The 15,908-nt window shown below is 37.3% G+C and overlaps 1 protein-coding gene across 1 annotated transcript in view; it reads right to left on the reverse strand.

The window, feature by feature from the left end:
* Window positions 1–233: 233 nt before the first annotated feature.
* Window positions 234–15,908, reverse strand: part of LOC128021024 (reticulon-4 receptor-like 1) — a 105,306-nt gene continuing 89,631 nt past the window's right edge. Inside the window, exons 2-3 of the mRNA XM_052607894.1 lie at window positions 3,421–3,872; window positions 234–2,314 (exon numbers count right to left, since the gene is read on the reverse strand). Coding sequence (XP_052463854.1) covers window positions 1,436–2,314; window positions 3,421–3,872 — 1,331 coding nt within the window. The 3' untranslated portion in view covers window positions 234–1,435. The remainder of the gene's footprint in view (window positions 2,315–3,420; window positions 3,873–15,908) is intronic.

Consider the following 15,908-nt stretch of genomic DNA (forward strand, 5'->3'; position numbering starts at 1 on the left):
CCCAGTTTGAAAACAAAATGGTCTAATAAATTATCCCTGTTACATGTAATGTGAAATTATAACATTTCTGATATAAACCAAACTACTGTTACTACATAGTATTATACACACACACACACCCACACACACGCACACACACACACACACACATATATATATATATATATATATATATATATATATATATATATATATATTCAAGAAAATCAAACTATTTGAGATGTTTTTCTGTCTACATACTGGTTTAAATCAGAAATCGCAAAAAAAATAAAATAAAAAAATTATAATAAATAAAAACACTTAAGAATTTCCTGAGGGAATCTATGGCAAATTAACATTCCAGGTTTGACTCGACGTCTGTGACTGAACAGCTGTGTTTCTTCCTTTGTGAAATTCCCCGTTTTATTTTCCTAAACTGTGCTGTGTACAGCTATTAATGTAGTGTTGGTGTTGTGTGCCTTCTAGGTCAGCACATTATTGCAGCTGAGAAACAGATAATGCATGATGCTTTTTGCATGAGCTCCACTTGACCTTTTCATGTCTTAATAACTTTTGCCTTCCAGTTTTTATGTAAAATACTATCTTCAGGGCACAATCAATGAATAACAACACACACAAACCCAGAGCCATCCCATAATCCTTCATAAACTCTACTTTTTCTTTACTGACCTCGCCAGCATAGCAGCTTTAGAAAAGTAGAATTTGATTGTTAATTCACACTGTGACAGCAAACAGCAACTTTTGGCTTCGTTGGATCAACCCTGTTAGCATTTACTGGGGCTGTGTGAACCAGCTTTAAAAAACAACAGCAACAACAACAAAAAACCTCATAACTATCCCAATTGCTCTCTTGTGTGCTTGGCTTGCATTTTTCTGTTGTCAGGTGCTAAAGGTGTTAACAACATCCCTCCCGTAGAAACCGCTGAGATGCTAGCAGGTTAGGAAAGCAGCCCCTTTGTACATCTGTGTAAATGGTTGGTTTCTGTATTTCATTCACACTCTTACCCCCTGCTGGGCTGCAGCCTGTGTGCAGGTTGAAGGTTAAGACAGGGATTCGGAGGTTTTAATGGAGGTGAGCTTGAACACAATGAGCTGCTAATTATTCTGCAGAGGTGTGATACACAACTGAATGTAGTTAACAAATGCAGATAGTTTATTTTTTTGTTATTGAATATGCCCTGGTCTAACAGGAGCAACAGGAAATGGTGATGATGGAGGAGTAGTCCCGTCTCTCCATCTCTCGCCCACAAATCCCAGAGTTTCTCCGGTTTAATTCCAGGCCTGTAACTTCGCAAAAGTCCTCTGTCCCTCGAAAGGGGCTCACTATCGTACACATGTACACACAAACGCACACACATTCGTACACTGTAGGAGCCAGAGTAGACAGAGGGCTAAGTTTATTCTGTAAAACCATTAGTAGAGGCTTCTACGAGGCTCAGCGGAAAATAAGGGCAGTGAGACACACCAATAAGCAAAGGGGGATGATGAAACAAGGTGACCAGAGGGACACCGCCCTGCTGTTCGCTCTTTGCACGCCACTAGGGGCACCCACCGAAGTCCGTGGGATGCATTTGTTGTTTCGTCTTGGTTTTGATGGGTCAGATTTTTCGTCTGATTCCGTGTTGGCTAACTCTGTTAGGTTATACACATCGTTTTGAGCATTGCCCTTGCGACTTCGATGCCTCGTGCAGTTCCTGTTGCGTCCCGGCTTGGGTGGGCGAGGCAGCGGCGATGGGGAGGTGGGGTAGTATTGATCCTGATGTGGCAGGTGAGGATGATGATGATTGCGCGATCGATGATGATGATCTTTCTTCAACGACACTCCCACGTCCCCCTGGCTGGATTTGCTCTGGTGGAGCGACTCTGAGCCTGTACAGGAAGGCAGCTCTTCTTTTGTCAACCTTTTCAGATCCTTCCCTGCCAGCTCTGGCGGAGCCACGCATATTAACGAGGAGGTGGAGCCACGGAAGCGCCGCAGCCAATCCCAGAGCGGCACGGCCTTGCAGTCACACTCCCAAGGGTTGTCATTGAGACGTAGGTACTCCAGTGCTGGCAGCTGAGCCAAGCTTTCAGCTGGAAGTTCAGGTAAGGAGTTGTTAAACAGGTAGAGAGTCGTCAGGCGGCGCAGGTCATGGAAAGCCTGTTTGTGAACCCACTGGAGTCGGTTTTGATGGAGCAGCAATCGATCGAGGGCCCCCAGGCCACGGAAAGTGTTCTGGTGGAGACTCCACAGCCGATTTCCATGCAGAAATAAATGGCTCAGATTCAGAAGATCAATGAACATGTCATCCTCAAGAAACTCCAACTGGTTGTTCTGTAGAACAGCAAATAAACACCAACAGTCAGTAACAGGCACTGAAAGAACAGGTCGCACATACAGTATGAATATCCAAAGCAACAACAGTGTTATTGTTTTTGTCTTTTGATGAAATGTCCAGGCAAATTTAGTCAGTTTCATCATGTTGTATGGATTAATTTTAGCCCATTTTACTCTGTTACTACAAAACAGCTCAATCAGCTCAAATAACACTGATTGGATTGTATTTAAATGGGAAAACATTGAGAAAACTGTAGAAACATTGTTGATGTGTTGGTAATATCTCACAGCATATTAGTTTTCATCATCATTTCAACAGTATTACTTATAAAAAAAATTTTTTTTCGAATTTAACATTTTTTAATTTATTGTTTCTTTTGTCTATTTTTTATTGTCTGAGAAATGAAAAGCTGCAAAACATATTCGAGGAAAGAACCCAATCAAATCATGTGAATGCTTCTGTGAACTTTTTTGTAAAATTGGAAGACCGTGTATATTCATACTGGACCATATTAGATATTAGTTTTTCCCATGCCTTCTGTACTTCTTCTATAAGAATATTTCAACCTGATCTCACGGCAATTCGTACATTTTTCACAAGGTGGCTTTATACGATTGTTAAATTTATACGATTGTTGCCAAATCGTACGTATTTTCCGAGTTGCACAATTCGTATGAATTTGTACGAATGACCTTCACCTAACCCCGCCCCTAAACCTAACCACTGGGGTTTAGACAAATCGTATAAAATCATACGAGTGAGGTCGTACAAATTCGTACGAATAAGCCACCTCGTAAAATATGTACGAATTGGTTGTGATATAGCGTTGGAATATTTTCAAAAAAGCCTTCAGTAACTTGTGTTCTCGGGATACAATATACTGAAGGTAAATACACTATTTGTGGACATCTATATATATATGTTCTTTGTTGATATGTTTATAAAAATCTCTATGCAAAGAATCTATAGTAGCACATTATAAATAATGCCATCAGCTCATGCTTTTTAGTGCTTTGCATGTACTATATATGAGGGACACAAATGGCACCTGTTTGTCAAATCACCCTGATCTAATTTTAAACTTTGAGAATATAACACCCACCTGTAAATAGAGGTACTGCAGGTTGTGCAGCCCCTCAAACAAGCCAGCAGGCAGCGTGATCAGGCCACAGTGGTAGAGGTGCAGAGCATGGAGTCTGGTCAGGCCCTGAAAAGTGTCAGAAGCCAGAGAGCGGAGGTGTTTGTTGTCCCCCAGATCGAGCTCCTCCAGCCGGGTGAAGCCCATGAATGTGGAGGGCTGGATGTATGAGATATTGTTGGAGTAGAGCCAAAGCATGACTGTGGTGGGGCTGAAATGGCCCTGTAGCAGTCGCTGGATCTTGTTGTTTTGCAGAAAGACGCGCTCACTCTGGGCTGGGATTCCCTCTGGAACCACCAGGAAGTTGTGAGCCTGGCAGCTCACCGTGCTGGGAGAGTCGTAGCAGATGCAGTGACGAGGACAAGCCTGGGTCAACTCTAAACCACACAGCACCAGGAGAAACTCCAGACCACAGCCTAAGAAAGGACAGGTAAGGAAAAGAACATTAAATCATTGCAAGTTTCAATGATTAAAAAAACCCGCTTTAGAACATGTGGTTTATGCTGGTCTGTGATGTTTCCAGCTGAAGGACTGTCAGCAAATCTCAGCTGGTTGATTTAGTTATTTCAGTTTGCTGCAGTTTCAGTTGAATTTGCTAACACAACATACTGTATGCTGGTAAGACGCTCTCTTCAGTAAGGCTATCTTATAAAAACAGCATCCGTGTAACCCAGGGGTACAGTAATAATGTGATTATCAATTTATTTGATTATCAATTTTGGTAACAATTAAAAAAGTCAAGGTCCAGAATTAACACAAGTGGGAAATGTGAGTGTAAAAAAACTTGACAAGATTTAACTTTAATTATATGATGGATAATCTGAAATTGTAGGCTGTTAATTCTATGTACTGTATTATAAATACCAGTGTATGTAACCAAATCATTCAGAGCGGTTCTGAATAGATTATCTGATTCTGTCAAAAGATCTGACTCAAAAGAATGACTTAATTCATTAATCAGACATTGCTACTTCTCTAGACTATTGTAATAGGTTTACTGTATAATATATTCTGTTTGGTACATTATAAACCTAAGGGAGACGGATTTCCAAGATTTTTGGAAACTGGGATAAACTACCATTTAAAAAGTCTGGGTTAAGTTTTTATGAATTTGTAAAATTAATAAAAATGAATACTTTTTTTCACCAACATTAAATTGATGGTAAAGACATCACTCGTGTTGTTTTTTAAACTTTCTATTTATCAAAGAATCCGGACAAAAAAATATAATATGACAAGACTGAATTAATGGCTGCTGATAATTCACCTTTGCCAACACAAGAATAAATTACATTTTAAAATGAATTAAAATAGAAAATGGTTATTTTAAATTGTAGTAATATTTCACAATATCACTGTTTTACTGTATTTTTGCCCAAATACAGTCAAACCAAAAATTATTCAGACACCAGATATAATTGTTTATTTATTTTTTATTTTTATTTTTTGTTACTAGTGGGTGCAAGACAGGAATATTAAAATAAAGTAAAATGTGAGATATTACACCCAAAAATTCTTCATGGACTGCATTTAAAATGTATAAAAGTTTGGAACCAAAAAGGATTCTGACACTTTGACCTGACTGTGTTTTGTTTCATTGTTATCTGACATTATCAATATGAATTTGTACTGACACAGTTTAATTCTGAGTTCTTGTCATATTTTATTACCATATTAACTACTGGTACCACAAACTATACTGAATAAACTGTGATAATGTGTGAAATGTTGAAGGTGTCTGAATACATTTTGGTTTGACTGTAAAGCCTTGGTGAGCATAAGAGTCTTCTTTCGAAAACATAAATAAAAAAAAAGATTCATAATTATTTAAAACTTTTGACCAGTGTGGTACAGTGATTATAAATTTCATAAAAAATGTCACTTTTTTTAGTCTGTTGACTCCTGGGCCAAATTTATATGTAATTGTACATTGTGTAGTGAAAAGCAGCAATACAAAAGGAAAAATTGTTATAAAGAATGTGAAAATCCAGCTAAAAAGACGTGAGAATGTGATCTTTATATAGATGCAATCTCTGCCTAGATCCATAGCCATCTCTGAATATACCCGACCCATGAGGCTATACTTTTAAAAGTGCAAAAATCAATGTTAAAGGTTAGAGGGGGAAAAAAGTGTGCAGACTTGAGCTTTATTGCGTATGCGTGTGCATGCAACAGATCAGAATGAAAAGAAAGAACATGCATGTCTGAGGGAAGAAAGGAAAGGAATGAGAATAAATGATAAACCCATGAAGATGAGGTTGCAATGAAGGGTGCTGTTGTATAAGTGAATGTTAGTGGCTCAGCATTGATTCGCCTCTGATGTCGAATTGAAATGGGAATGAGAGAGGGGGGTTTAGAGGTGCACTGCAGTGTGAAGAGTTTCGAGCAAGAGACGGAATGTGTGAGTCATTTTGGATGCACAAGAACTAAAAGGATCAGTTCGCTTAGAGAAATGGAGAGAGATTGATATTGACAGAGACCGTGAACTTGTGCAGAGAGCTGAGCGATGTGGTGTAACACAGGGTGTTCTGACACTGATATGAAACATTACCATGCTTTCACACATTCAGCAGCAGGAAGGACAGGACACTGTTGCTCATAGATAGCATGGGTAGTGTTAAAAAGTTTATGTTAACAGTTCACCCAAAAACGTCATTTACAAAAGATCTCATCATTTACTCATCCTCATGTTGCTCCAAATGAGTTAATTTAGTTAAAGTGTTATAAGGCATGAAGCAAACCAACCAGGTGTTTGAGGGAGTGAATCACAACATTACAAACTTTGATTTGAAAATTGAACAAAATAGAACATTGTGTACTTAACAGATTTAGTGAACATTGGGACAATCAAATTAAAAATGATGGTGAAACATAATTCTATTCATTTGAAGTCGTTGATTGTGTCTATAGAAACAATATAGTTTTTATGCATATATTTTACTGCATCATTTTTGGAGCTTCATGGAAGTGGGCGGAGCTCCATTTGTATGTGTTGCTCACTGCTACTGTATAATTGGTGGAATTTTCTGTATAGCATCATGGGAAATGTAGTTTTAAAATGAAGTTTCATAAAGTTGTTTTTCCACTGTTGAACACAGCTTTTAAAAATAAATTGAATTAATGTTAACAGATGACTTCAACAAAAACATACTATCAATTAACATCTTCAAAGCTTACAACAGTTCTGTCTTTGATGGTTTATCAGTTGTCATTAAAAATCAGTTTACGAACATTGACATTTTCTACTGAGAGAGCCGTACTGTTGTTCTTTATCATTCAAGTCCTTATTCTAGAAATACTGAGGCTTCCAAGTACCATCAAATTATTGTAAAAGCGGTTAACATCATTTGTATGCAATAATTAAAGTCTTCTGATGTCAAACAAAGTCACTGACTCATAATCGTCTCCTCCAATGGGCCATTAACCAGAGAACTCAAAAATCCAATCAGCGGTGTGAACTGGATTGACCAATTCATTGTGAGCAATCAAAAGAATGATTCTTTCGGACATCAATATCTGTTCTCTCATTAATGCTTCAAGGAGAGCTAGGGTGGATGTCAAGATTTTTAGTGAATAATGACATAATTTTGCTTATTAGTAATGAATTGTAAAATTATTCCAAGTCTTCTGAAGCCATGTGATTTGTAATGACCATGTTTATGATACTTGTATGGTGTTTTCTCGTATTCGTTTTTATAGCTTGAAAGCCTCAGTGACCCTTTATTGTAACTGCATGGGAAAGTGCAACCAGCTTAACTGTTCATGATTGTCCTGTTCAACAGAAGAAAGTAAGTCATTCAACTCTTAAACGACATGAAGGTGCGTAAACGAAGAATGTTTAAATTATTTTGGGTGAACTATTCTTGTTTAGAAGTGCTTGAGACCTATTAGACACATGCGTTTATACATGCCTCCACATGCCACACGATTGTGTTTATTTAAGATTACACGGATCTCTCCGGTATACACACAGTTGACGGATGACCTTTTCCAACCAAGCTTTGTTTCAAACAGCACCCGATGCCTAATACAGCGTGAAATCGCACACGGCTTCAGATGACACATGTAATCCTTTGCATTTAAATGTTTGCATTTCTGTTTGACACCAGGCTGTTTCTCTGACTTTTTCTCTCCCTAACATTCACTTTGCTTTTTCTTTATTACTGCAGTCCAACAACGTCAACAAAATTACACTCTTTGGCCGGTGAAATAATGTGTATTCTTCTGAAAATGAATGCTGAATACACAGCTCTATTGCTGGCGGTATGAATTGAATTTGTCTGATAGGGCTCTCTTTATTTGATTATGAAAATGGACTCCAGTCAAACAGCGCATATTTCCATTCTGTATTGCACCTGAATAACTCTTCTAGACAGTGTGTCTCTCTATCTCTCTCACTGCCATTCTATCGGCCTTATGTACACACACATACACACTCCACATAATGCACAGGAAGAGCATGAATACAGTCGTTTAGGAGCTTTAGATTACTAACACAAATAAAAGGTCAAAGCACGTAGTTTTTTTCCCCTGAAGCTGCACTTGCAAAGGAAAATGAATTTGAGTATCAGTTCTGCCGGTTACAGAAAGGTTAAACAGGCCTGATTAAGGACCGCCTGTCATCTTAGCACCTACTGGCAAGAACTAGCATCCATTTAATATAGGAAAGATTTCAAACTGTTTTAATTAAACCCTCTGGGCAAGGATCATTATTTTACTAGTAAGATTGGACTGATTTTCTGACAGCTTGCAGTTTAATATCACCTGAACATTTTTTATGAATATTATTATATTTAAATGATATGTTTAATACACTACTGTTTAAAAGTGTAAAATTGATATTTTTATTCAGCAGCATAATAAATTGATCAAAAGTGACAGTAAAGGCATTTGCTATAGTCCGTTGACTTAAATATGCACATGACAAACCGCACACAAATCTTTAGCCCTTTTTATGTATCCATTGTCCTTTGTTCTCATTTTTCATTCTCTCCTCCATAATGACCCTTCTTTGATTTTTCTCTCTTATCACATAACAGAGGCTGCAGAAATCCCTCCAAATTCTAGGAGGCGGAGAAAAACCATCCAGTCACCTCTCACTCTGTTCCCATTCTCATTTTTCTCCCTCTGTTACTCACGTTTGGATTATAACTCTGGTAGATAATAAGAGAATTAAATATATGATGTCTCTTCTCATAAAAAAAAAAGATCCAGCCACCAGGGCCCCCATCAGTTGGACCCCACTCATCAAAGTCACTGAGAATGTTTCCTTTTATTTCCAGTCCAGGATATTTCCAGTCACAGCTAAAATATTGTGTTCATGTAAGCTCAGCAAGTGGGCTCATGTGGCGAAAGCTCAACATGATTTAAACACCTGTCAAGTTCTGCATTTTCCACGTCCCTTGCTTGTCCAATTAATGCATGTTTTGATTAATCTGATTATGCATTCGGATACCACATGTAGTGTATAATATAAAGGTGCACTATAGGTTAACTGGTGAATTTCACAGACAAAAAAAGAGAAAAGGTTCATTGTCTATTGTCAGTAGCATAGCAATGTATAAAGAACACAGAAGTAACTTTCAAACCAAACAGCTTTCTGTTAGTCAGCACAGTGAATGTACTTCTGAACTTCTAAATGTACAGATTCCTACTGAAATGCATCTTCACTGGAATAGGTTTGGAGAAATTTATGGGTTAATTAATGTGTGCCGTCAGAATGAGATTCCAAAAATACAATAATGAGGTAACCAACACAGCTTCAAAAGATGTTAATTGATCGACTGGAGCTATGTAAAACAAACCCACCATTATGATGTTTTGTAACGTCAAACCTTTGCTTCTGGACAAAATAAATACATAATCCATAATAATGCTTTCTCCAATGAAAATGTCCATCCCCTTTCACATCAAAATCCACCAACATACTGGTTTAGAAACATTTTGGATTATTTTCTGTGCTTATTTCTCTCCTGATTCAGATGAAACACATTTTTCACTGGAGAAAGTAATATTATGGATTATGTAGTCATTTTTTACCAAAAAGCAGTTAATGGTTTGAAGTTCAAATGTTTTAATAATGCATTTTTATTACAAACACACAACTTTTCACTTGCTGTCATGCTTTTTATCAGCTGTTTGGATGCCCATGCTGACGGCACCCATTCACTGCAAAGGATTCATTGGTGAACTGGTGATGAAATGCTAAATTTATCCAAATCTGCTTCGATGAAAAAAACAAATGAATCAACAAATTGTCTTTTTTGGATTAACTATTCCTTTAACACATTTTACAATGTATGAGTCTTTAAATTCCAAAGTCACATGATCCAAAATTTATGTAGAAAATGGCTGTTATAAATATGATTAACTCAAGACCTTGCATTTGTGGTTTAAGCTGAGTTGGTATTGTGCATTTGTCATTATGGGTGTTATACATCAAACAACATTATGTGTTTTTCTTGACCCTGCAGGAGGCTGGTGTAACAGAAGCCGTGCGAGAAAGAACATGAGAGTGGGTGTAGTTAGCAGTGACAGTCTGAATAAATGGCACGGGGAGGGTGGACACACTCATGCTGGGTAATGTTGAGCAGAATGACAAAGAGAAATGATCCACACTGAGATAAAAGACAACAGACTAGCAGAGAATGAGGACAGGAAGATTGAAATATCACAATAGGGAGGATCTGTCTGTGTTTGTGGGCTGTACAGCACAAGAGGGTCAATAATAACTGGAGGAAGCAGTCCACTACAATTCCCATTTATCTTAATGACTGTTTTTCAGCTGGTGTGTGTGATTTTAAATTCTGTTTGAATCTGTGCTTATGGAAACTTTTCAAAGATGTTTTGAGCCAATAACCTGAGTTTTATGGCCGGGGTAAACTGGGCCATGCTAACCAGCCAAATCCGGACCACTTGTTGCGGTTCCTTCTCAGTAATGATTAAGTAAACCCTCTGGACTCTGCCAGACCTGTCTAACAGAATTGGCTAAAGAATGAGAATGAGTTTCTGTCTGAGTGCCAGCTCGTATTATTGTCTGTCAAAATGTTCATGTCCCCCCATTTAAAGCTGGACTATTTTTGTCTGTCTGTCTGACTCTATCTCTCACACACAGTCTATTTGAGCGACACGATAAAACAAGATCGCTCCTAGTCCCATTACAGTCAGCAGAACTGTGCAAAAGTGCATTATTGATTTTTGATGACTGACAGCTTTGTTGATTATAATGGGAGCGATTGAGTTTTGCAATGTTGCGATGCGCAGCTGCTGGTAGGGTGCAAGATATGTTTTTTCTTTTCTTCCACATTTATAGTACTAGATGCCTGAGAAAGCTAAATTGGAAAGTTTTACAGATAGGGATGGATGAGATGCATTTTAAAGGTATAGAAAGCTCAAGAAATTAAGCAGGAAAACTGTAGATTAGATTCCCAAAGCACAAAATCACTGCAGTAAAGTGAGCAAGGCGCTCAACCTCCTGTATTTTCCTTTAAAGTGAACGAGTTGTCTTGGTGTGTACTGTTTTGCTTATCAAATAGTCTAAATTTGAAAAGAAAGTAACTAAGTGTGTATTATTATGGGTTGTATTTTTGATCTGCTTCCTCCCCATGCACCACAGCTGATGTCTTGTTGCAGAGAGACTAATTGAAAGCCTTTTTCGTGTTAGTGACCCTCAGCGCTCCTCTGTCAGTACGTGTCTTTCCGTCCTTTCAGCAGTGAGACAGATAAAACATAAAGGCGCCTTTAATTTTTTTTCTCATATCTGAGTGAATAGACAAGCAGCTGTGTGCCGCTGCAGATGGACGGGCTGAGGCGATCGCATGCATATCAATGACTGCGCTTATGAGCGCTGACTGTCTGTCTTAATGAGAAACAATACTGAACATCGCTTCCTCTCTCACACACATGTGCCTTCTCTCCCTTTGTTCTGGACAAACTCAATTTCCTGCCCCTGTCAGCGGGAAGTGGGATGCTGTCTGTTTATTTATCAGTGTGTTGTGTTATGTGCTTATGGTAAGTGTTTTAGTATCATTGCATTGTTTTATCTGCATACTGAAAAACAATGGAGTTGCATCGAATGACACATCTGAACTGATTCAAATACAGGCACACAATAGACTAAAGAAAGTTGTTTTAAAGCGCTTCCTGTGCCGTGATGAAAGGACTTTTTAGTAGGGTAGATAGGCTAGACTATGACAATCTAATAAATAGAAACCAATGATATGTTCGAAAGCTTATTTTGGCCATGATATATGAGCAATATCATGAGTTACAGTGCGATATGGCTGTATATCATCACTGCTGTGATTCGGCAATAGGTAATCACAACGTGCTAATATACAGCCATATCGCATAGCTATGAGTATGATATTGCATTCATACCACAGTTTGACAGCACAAGTGTGTAGATACAAAATGAGACAACAGAGTAGCTAGTGTCTTTTGTGCGGACCTACTTCCGCCATAGATTCAAATTAACATTTTATAATTACCGTATTTTCCGGACTATAAGTAACACTTTTTTTTCATAGTTTGGCTGGTCCTGCGCCTTATAGTCAGGTGCGACTTATTTACAAAATTAATTTGACATGAACCAAGAAAAAACATTACCGTCTCCAGCCACGAGAGGGCGCTCTATGCTGCTCAATACTCCTGTAGTCTACACTGAAAACATAGAGCGCCCTCTCGCGGCTGTAGACGATAATGTTTTCTCTTGGTTTTTGGTTCTAAATAAATGCGACTTATAGTCCAGTGCGACTTATATATGTTTTTTTCCTCATCATGACGTATTTTTGGACTGATGCGACTTATACTTAGATGAGGGAACATTAAGATACTTCATTAAAAGCTTAGTTTATTACTGTATTAAAAGGTCAAAGAGGTGTAAAAGGTGTAGAGAGAGAGATGGACTGAGTGAGTGTAATTACCTTCTGATACAGCATTTATTCAGCTCAATCTCATATTCACTATAAAATATTGAAAGTTTGAATGTGCGCTAGGAAAGCAATACCTTTCAACTGTTTAGTGTGAGTTCAGATGACAGCACTGCTCACTGCATTCATTGGCTGCATCTAACAAGGTGTTGTTAAAAAGTAAAAATAACTTTTTGTTTACAACCCTGTTTCAGTCTGTTTCAATATTAGATTCATTCATAAAAACAGTCTCTTATAATGTTACTATAGTCACCATCACAAACACACACACACACGTTTCTCAATATTGTATAATATTACATACTACTATTATTTATATATGTACTATTTAATAAACAACAACAGCCACCGTAAAAGTTGCTAGGCAATTCTGTCAAAAGTACAAAGACAGCGCTCTAATAGCATTAAAGTTATATAAAATATAACGTTATGAGACTTTGCCCTCAGCCAAAACTATTTGATCTGGAACATATAATAGATTAATGAGATAAAAAAAAAGCCATTAGAATTACCCAAAATGAATTTATATCTCATGCTTAACCACGATAGAGACATCAGAGCCAGCGGTCAGCGGGTTTATGAGCGCTGGACGGCCGCTGGCGCCCTGGAGCTCACATCTCAGAAAATGTAAAAGCTAAATTTTCAAATAGACATTATCTTTATCAACAAACCCTATATCTGTAGTCTAAATAACTACATTCTAACCTAAGAAACTCTTACAACTACATTCTATGACACAAAAACAATATAATTTATATATATATATATATATATATATATATATATATATATATATATATATATATATATATATTCGAGATTATATCAGAATTGTGAATTTATCTCTTTGATTAAGTTTAATCATATTACTGGTTCACAGTTCATTTCAGTTCAGACCACTGATTTTGGGTTCTGTGGGAGTCAGCTGTAAACTAATCAAACAAATCAATGACCAAATGAGTCGGATTCAGACAGTTAACAAGTGAATTCAGGACAGTTTTGCAAATTCTTTTAACTGGCTTGTTAAAAATAATCAGTTCTTTGTCTGTTAAATGGGACCCTGTGTTTGTTGTTTGTGTGCAGGAAACACTGGCATACACTAATGCCATACAAATGCCACTGGCATACAAATGTACTGTATTAATGTTACAATTATAACTGTAAAATTGCATCTACAAATTTGTATTTTTGTCAGATTTTTTCTGGAAACAACTATACGATTCAGATGTGCCCATATACATATGAAAAAATTGATAAAGGAATTACTACAGATGAAAAAGCAGTATATGATGAAATATTTATAAAGTCAACAAAAAAGTCAAAAGAAATATCTATCTATATATACCCATCTATATCTATCTATCTATCTATCTATCTATATATATATATATATATATATATATATATATATATATATATATATATATATGACAAAAATAAGTCAAAAGAAAAACTAAAGGTTATAAAACTTGTTTTACGCTCATATATGACACATTTCAAGAAGCAATGCGTCATATTTTTAGAGCTAAATCTGAGAACGTTCTTGACTCATGATGTCAAGCACAACATCAACATGGACCGACAGTGACTAAAGGCCACTGGTGTTTGTGCACAGAGTGGGATTATGTGCACACTTCTGGTTATAAATTCCTGGGAACTGAAAAAAAAACCCTTCTGAACTCTTTAAGCACTGACTGGCTTATGCTTAAGTCTTTACAAGCATCGTTCAGTCCAGACATGCAGCACACAAACATGCTCGCCCTCACGTTCTCATCGACGCCTCATTTAACACAGGAAAATTGATTCAGAGTACAAATAATAAACTGAGAAGCCAATCACGAACAACTTTCAGCATGCAAACACACAAGGTTTTATCACATTTGGTGTCATGTAAATCATAAAGAAACAAATGGATGTTTAAATCCCATTTACAACGAATTGTTTCCGTATTGTTAGTTGCTGCCTGTTTTACATGGGCTGCATAAATGACCATAACTTTCAGAAATCTAATCACAACTGGGGTGTAAAAATGAGAATGTAATTCCATTTTCACAATGAATAAAACAGGACATTCTGGGAGGAAAAATGTGGTGCGCATGATGCATCATATCATGCACAAGATGATTTATTACCAATGCACGAATCAAACTTGCTCACAGTGCTGACTATTTCTAGCATGGTTTTCCATGCCTCATTTTTTGAACAACATCCCCGTGGGTCATTGCTCACAGTTACTATTAACTCCTCCATTCACTCAACTATCTCACAATAAATGGATCATATTTCCTCCATTGCCTTTACTTCCACTGGTAGCTGTCACATCTCATCACTGTTCATTAGCATAGTTAAATGTTTCTCGGCACCCACATCTGCATTTGCAGCAAAAATGTGTCCAGAAGATTCATTTTCAATCGGAGTTACCGATTTTCACTCCTCGGAGTTTAACTTTATGCAAATAAGATGATGTAAAAACTACCAATGTATACAGTATACAGTATATGATTTATCTCTACCAACATAGAGCAATATGATCATTAAAAAAAAGAAAACGAGTGGAAAACTGTCAGAATTTGCAGACACTGAGTGAGTTTGATTCATGCATTGATAAATCGCTCGTCTTGTTCATCATATGATGTATTATGCACAGCTGCACAAAAACTTTCCCCAGCTGAATGTTCATTTTTAGCAGCAAGAAACCGGAACAAATTTGAATGACATCTGATTTACCAGCAAAACCCATTTGTGATAAGATTTCCGCCTACTAGCGAGCAACCTTCGGTGATAAAATCGCCATCATTGTGAATGGAGCATTCATTATGAGGGAAAAGAGACCGAGATGAGCAGGTCTGTGTTATTCTAGCTGATCTAAGGGTTTGCTGCTTTAGTTTTAGTGTTTTTCTTTTTTGGAGAGAAGTGAGATAAAAGACAACAAAGAAGCAAGACGGGGCCGAAAAGGCAGAGACAGAGCATAAGGAACAGGAGGAAGACAGAGGCCTTGGTTGGATGAGTGTAATTCCTTTTCATTAGGCCTGCTCATATGGAGACAGAGAGAGAGGCGCCATTGATCCTGCTGTAATGTCTATTCATTAACTTCACAGAGCTGAACACTGCTAATCAGGACAGAGCTCTGTGTGTAGCCTTCATCTTTCACTCAGTGTTCGCACACACTCGTGAACACAAACACTTTGAATTTTTGCTTGTGATGAAAGATTTGTCAGAAACAGGGTCAGACAATACATCAAAAACTCACTTTTGTATTGGGGTTGGTGAAGTATTGAATATTTACGATATGACTGACATGGGCTTGGAGATATAAAACTTGAGCAGCATTGTGAATATCGTAATGATATTAATGTGCTTTTTATTTGGCCATTAAGTTTTGTAAAGACTGCGTCATGAGTGAGTTTCCCTGTGTAATGGCATTAAGTAGCTTCTTCAAATTAAACTTTACCAGATAAATAGATCCACACTTGTCCATGTTTAATACATTTAATTACATTTCTTTTTATATAATTCAGTGCA

Source organism: Carassius gibelio, chromosome A10 (assembly GCF_023724105.1).
Source record: "Carassius gibelio isolate Cgi1373 ecotype wild population from Czech Republic chromosome A10, carGib1.2-hapl.c, whole genome shotgun sequence".
Lineage (NCBI taxonomy): Eukaryota > Metazoa > Chordata > Actinopteri > Cypriniformes > Cyprinidae > Carassius > Carassius gibelio.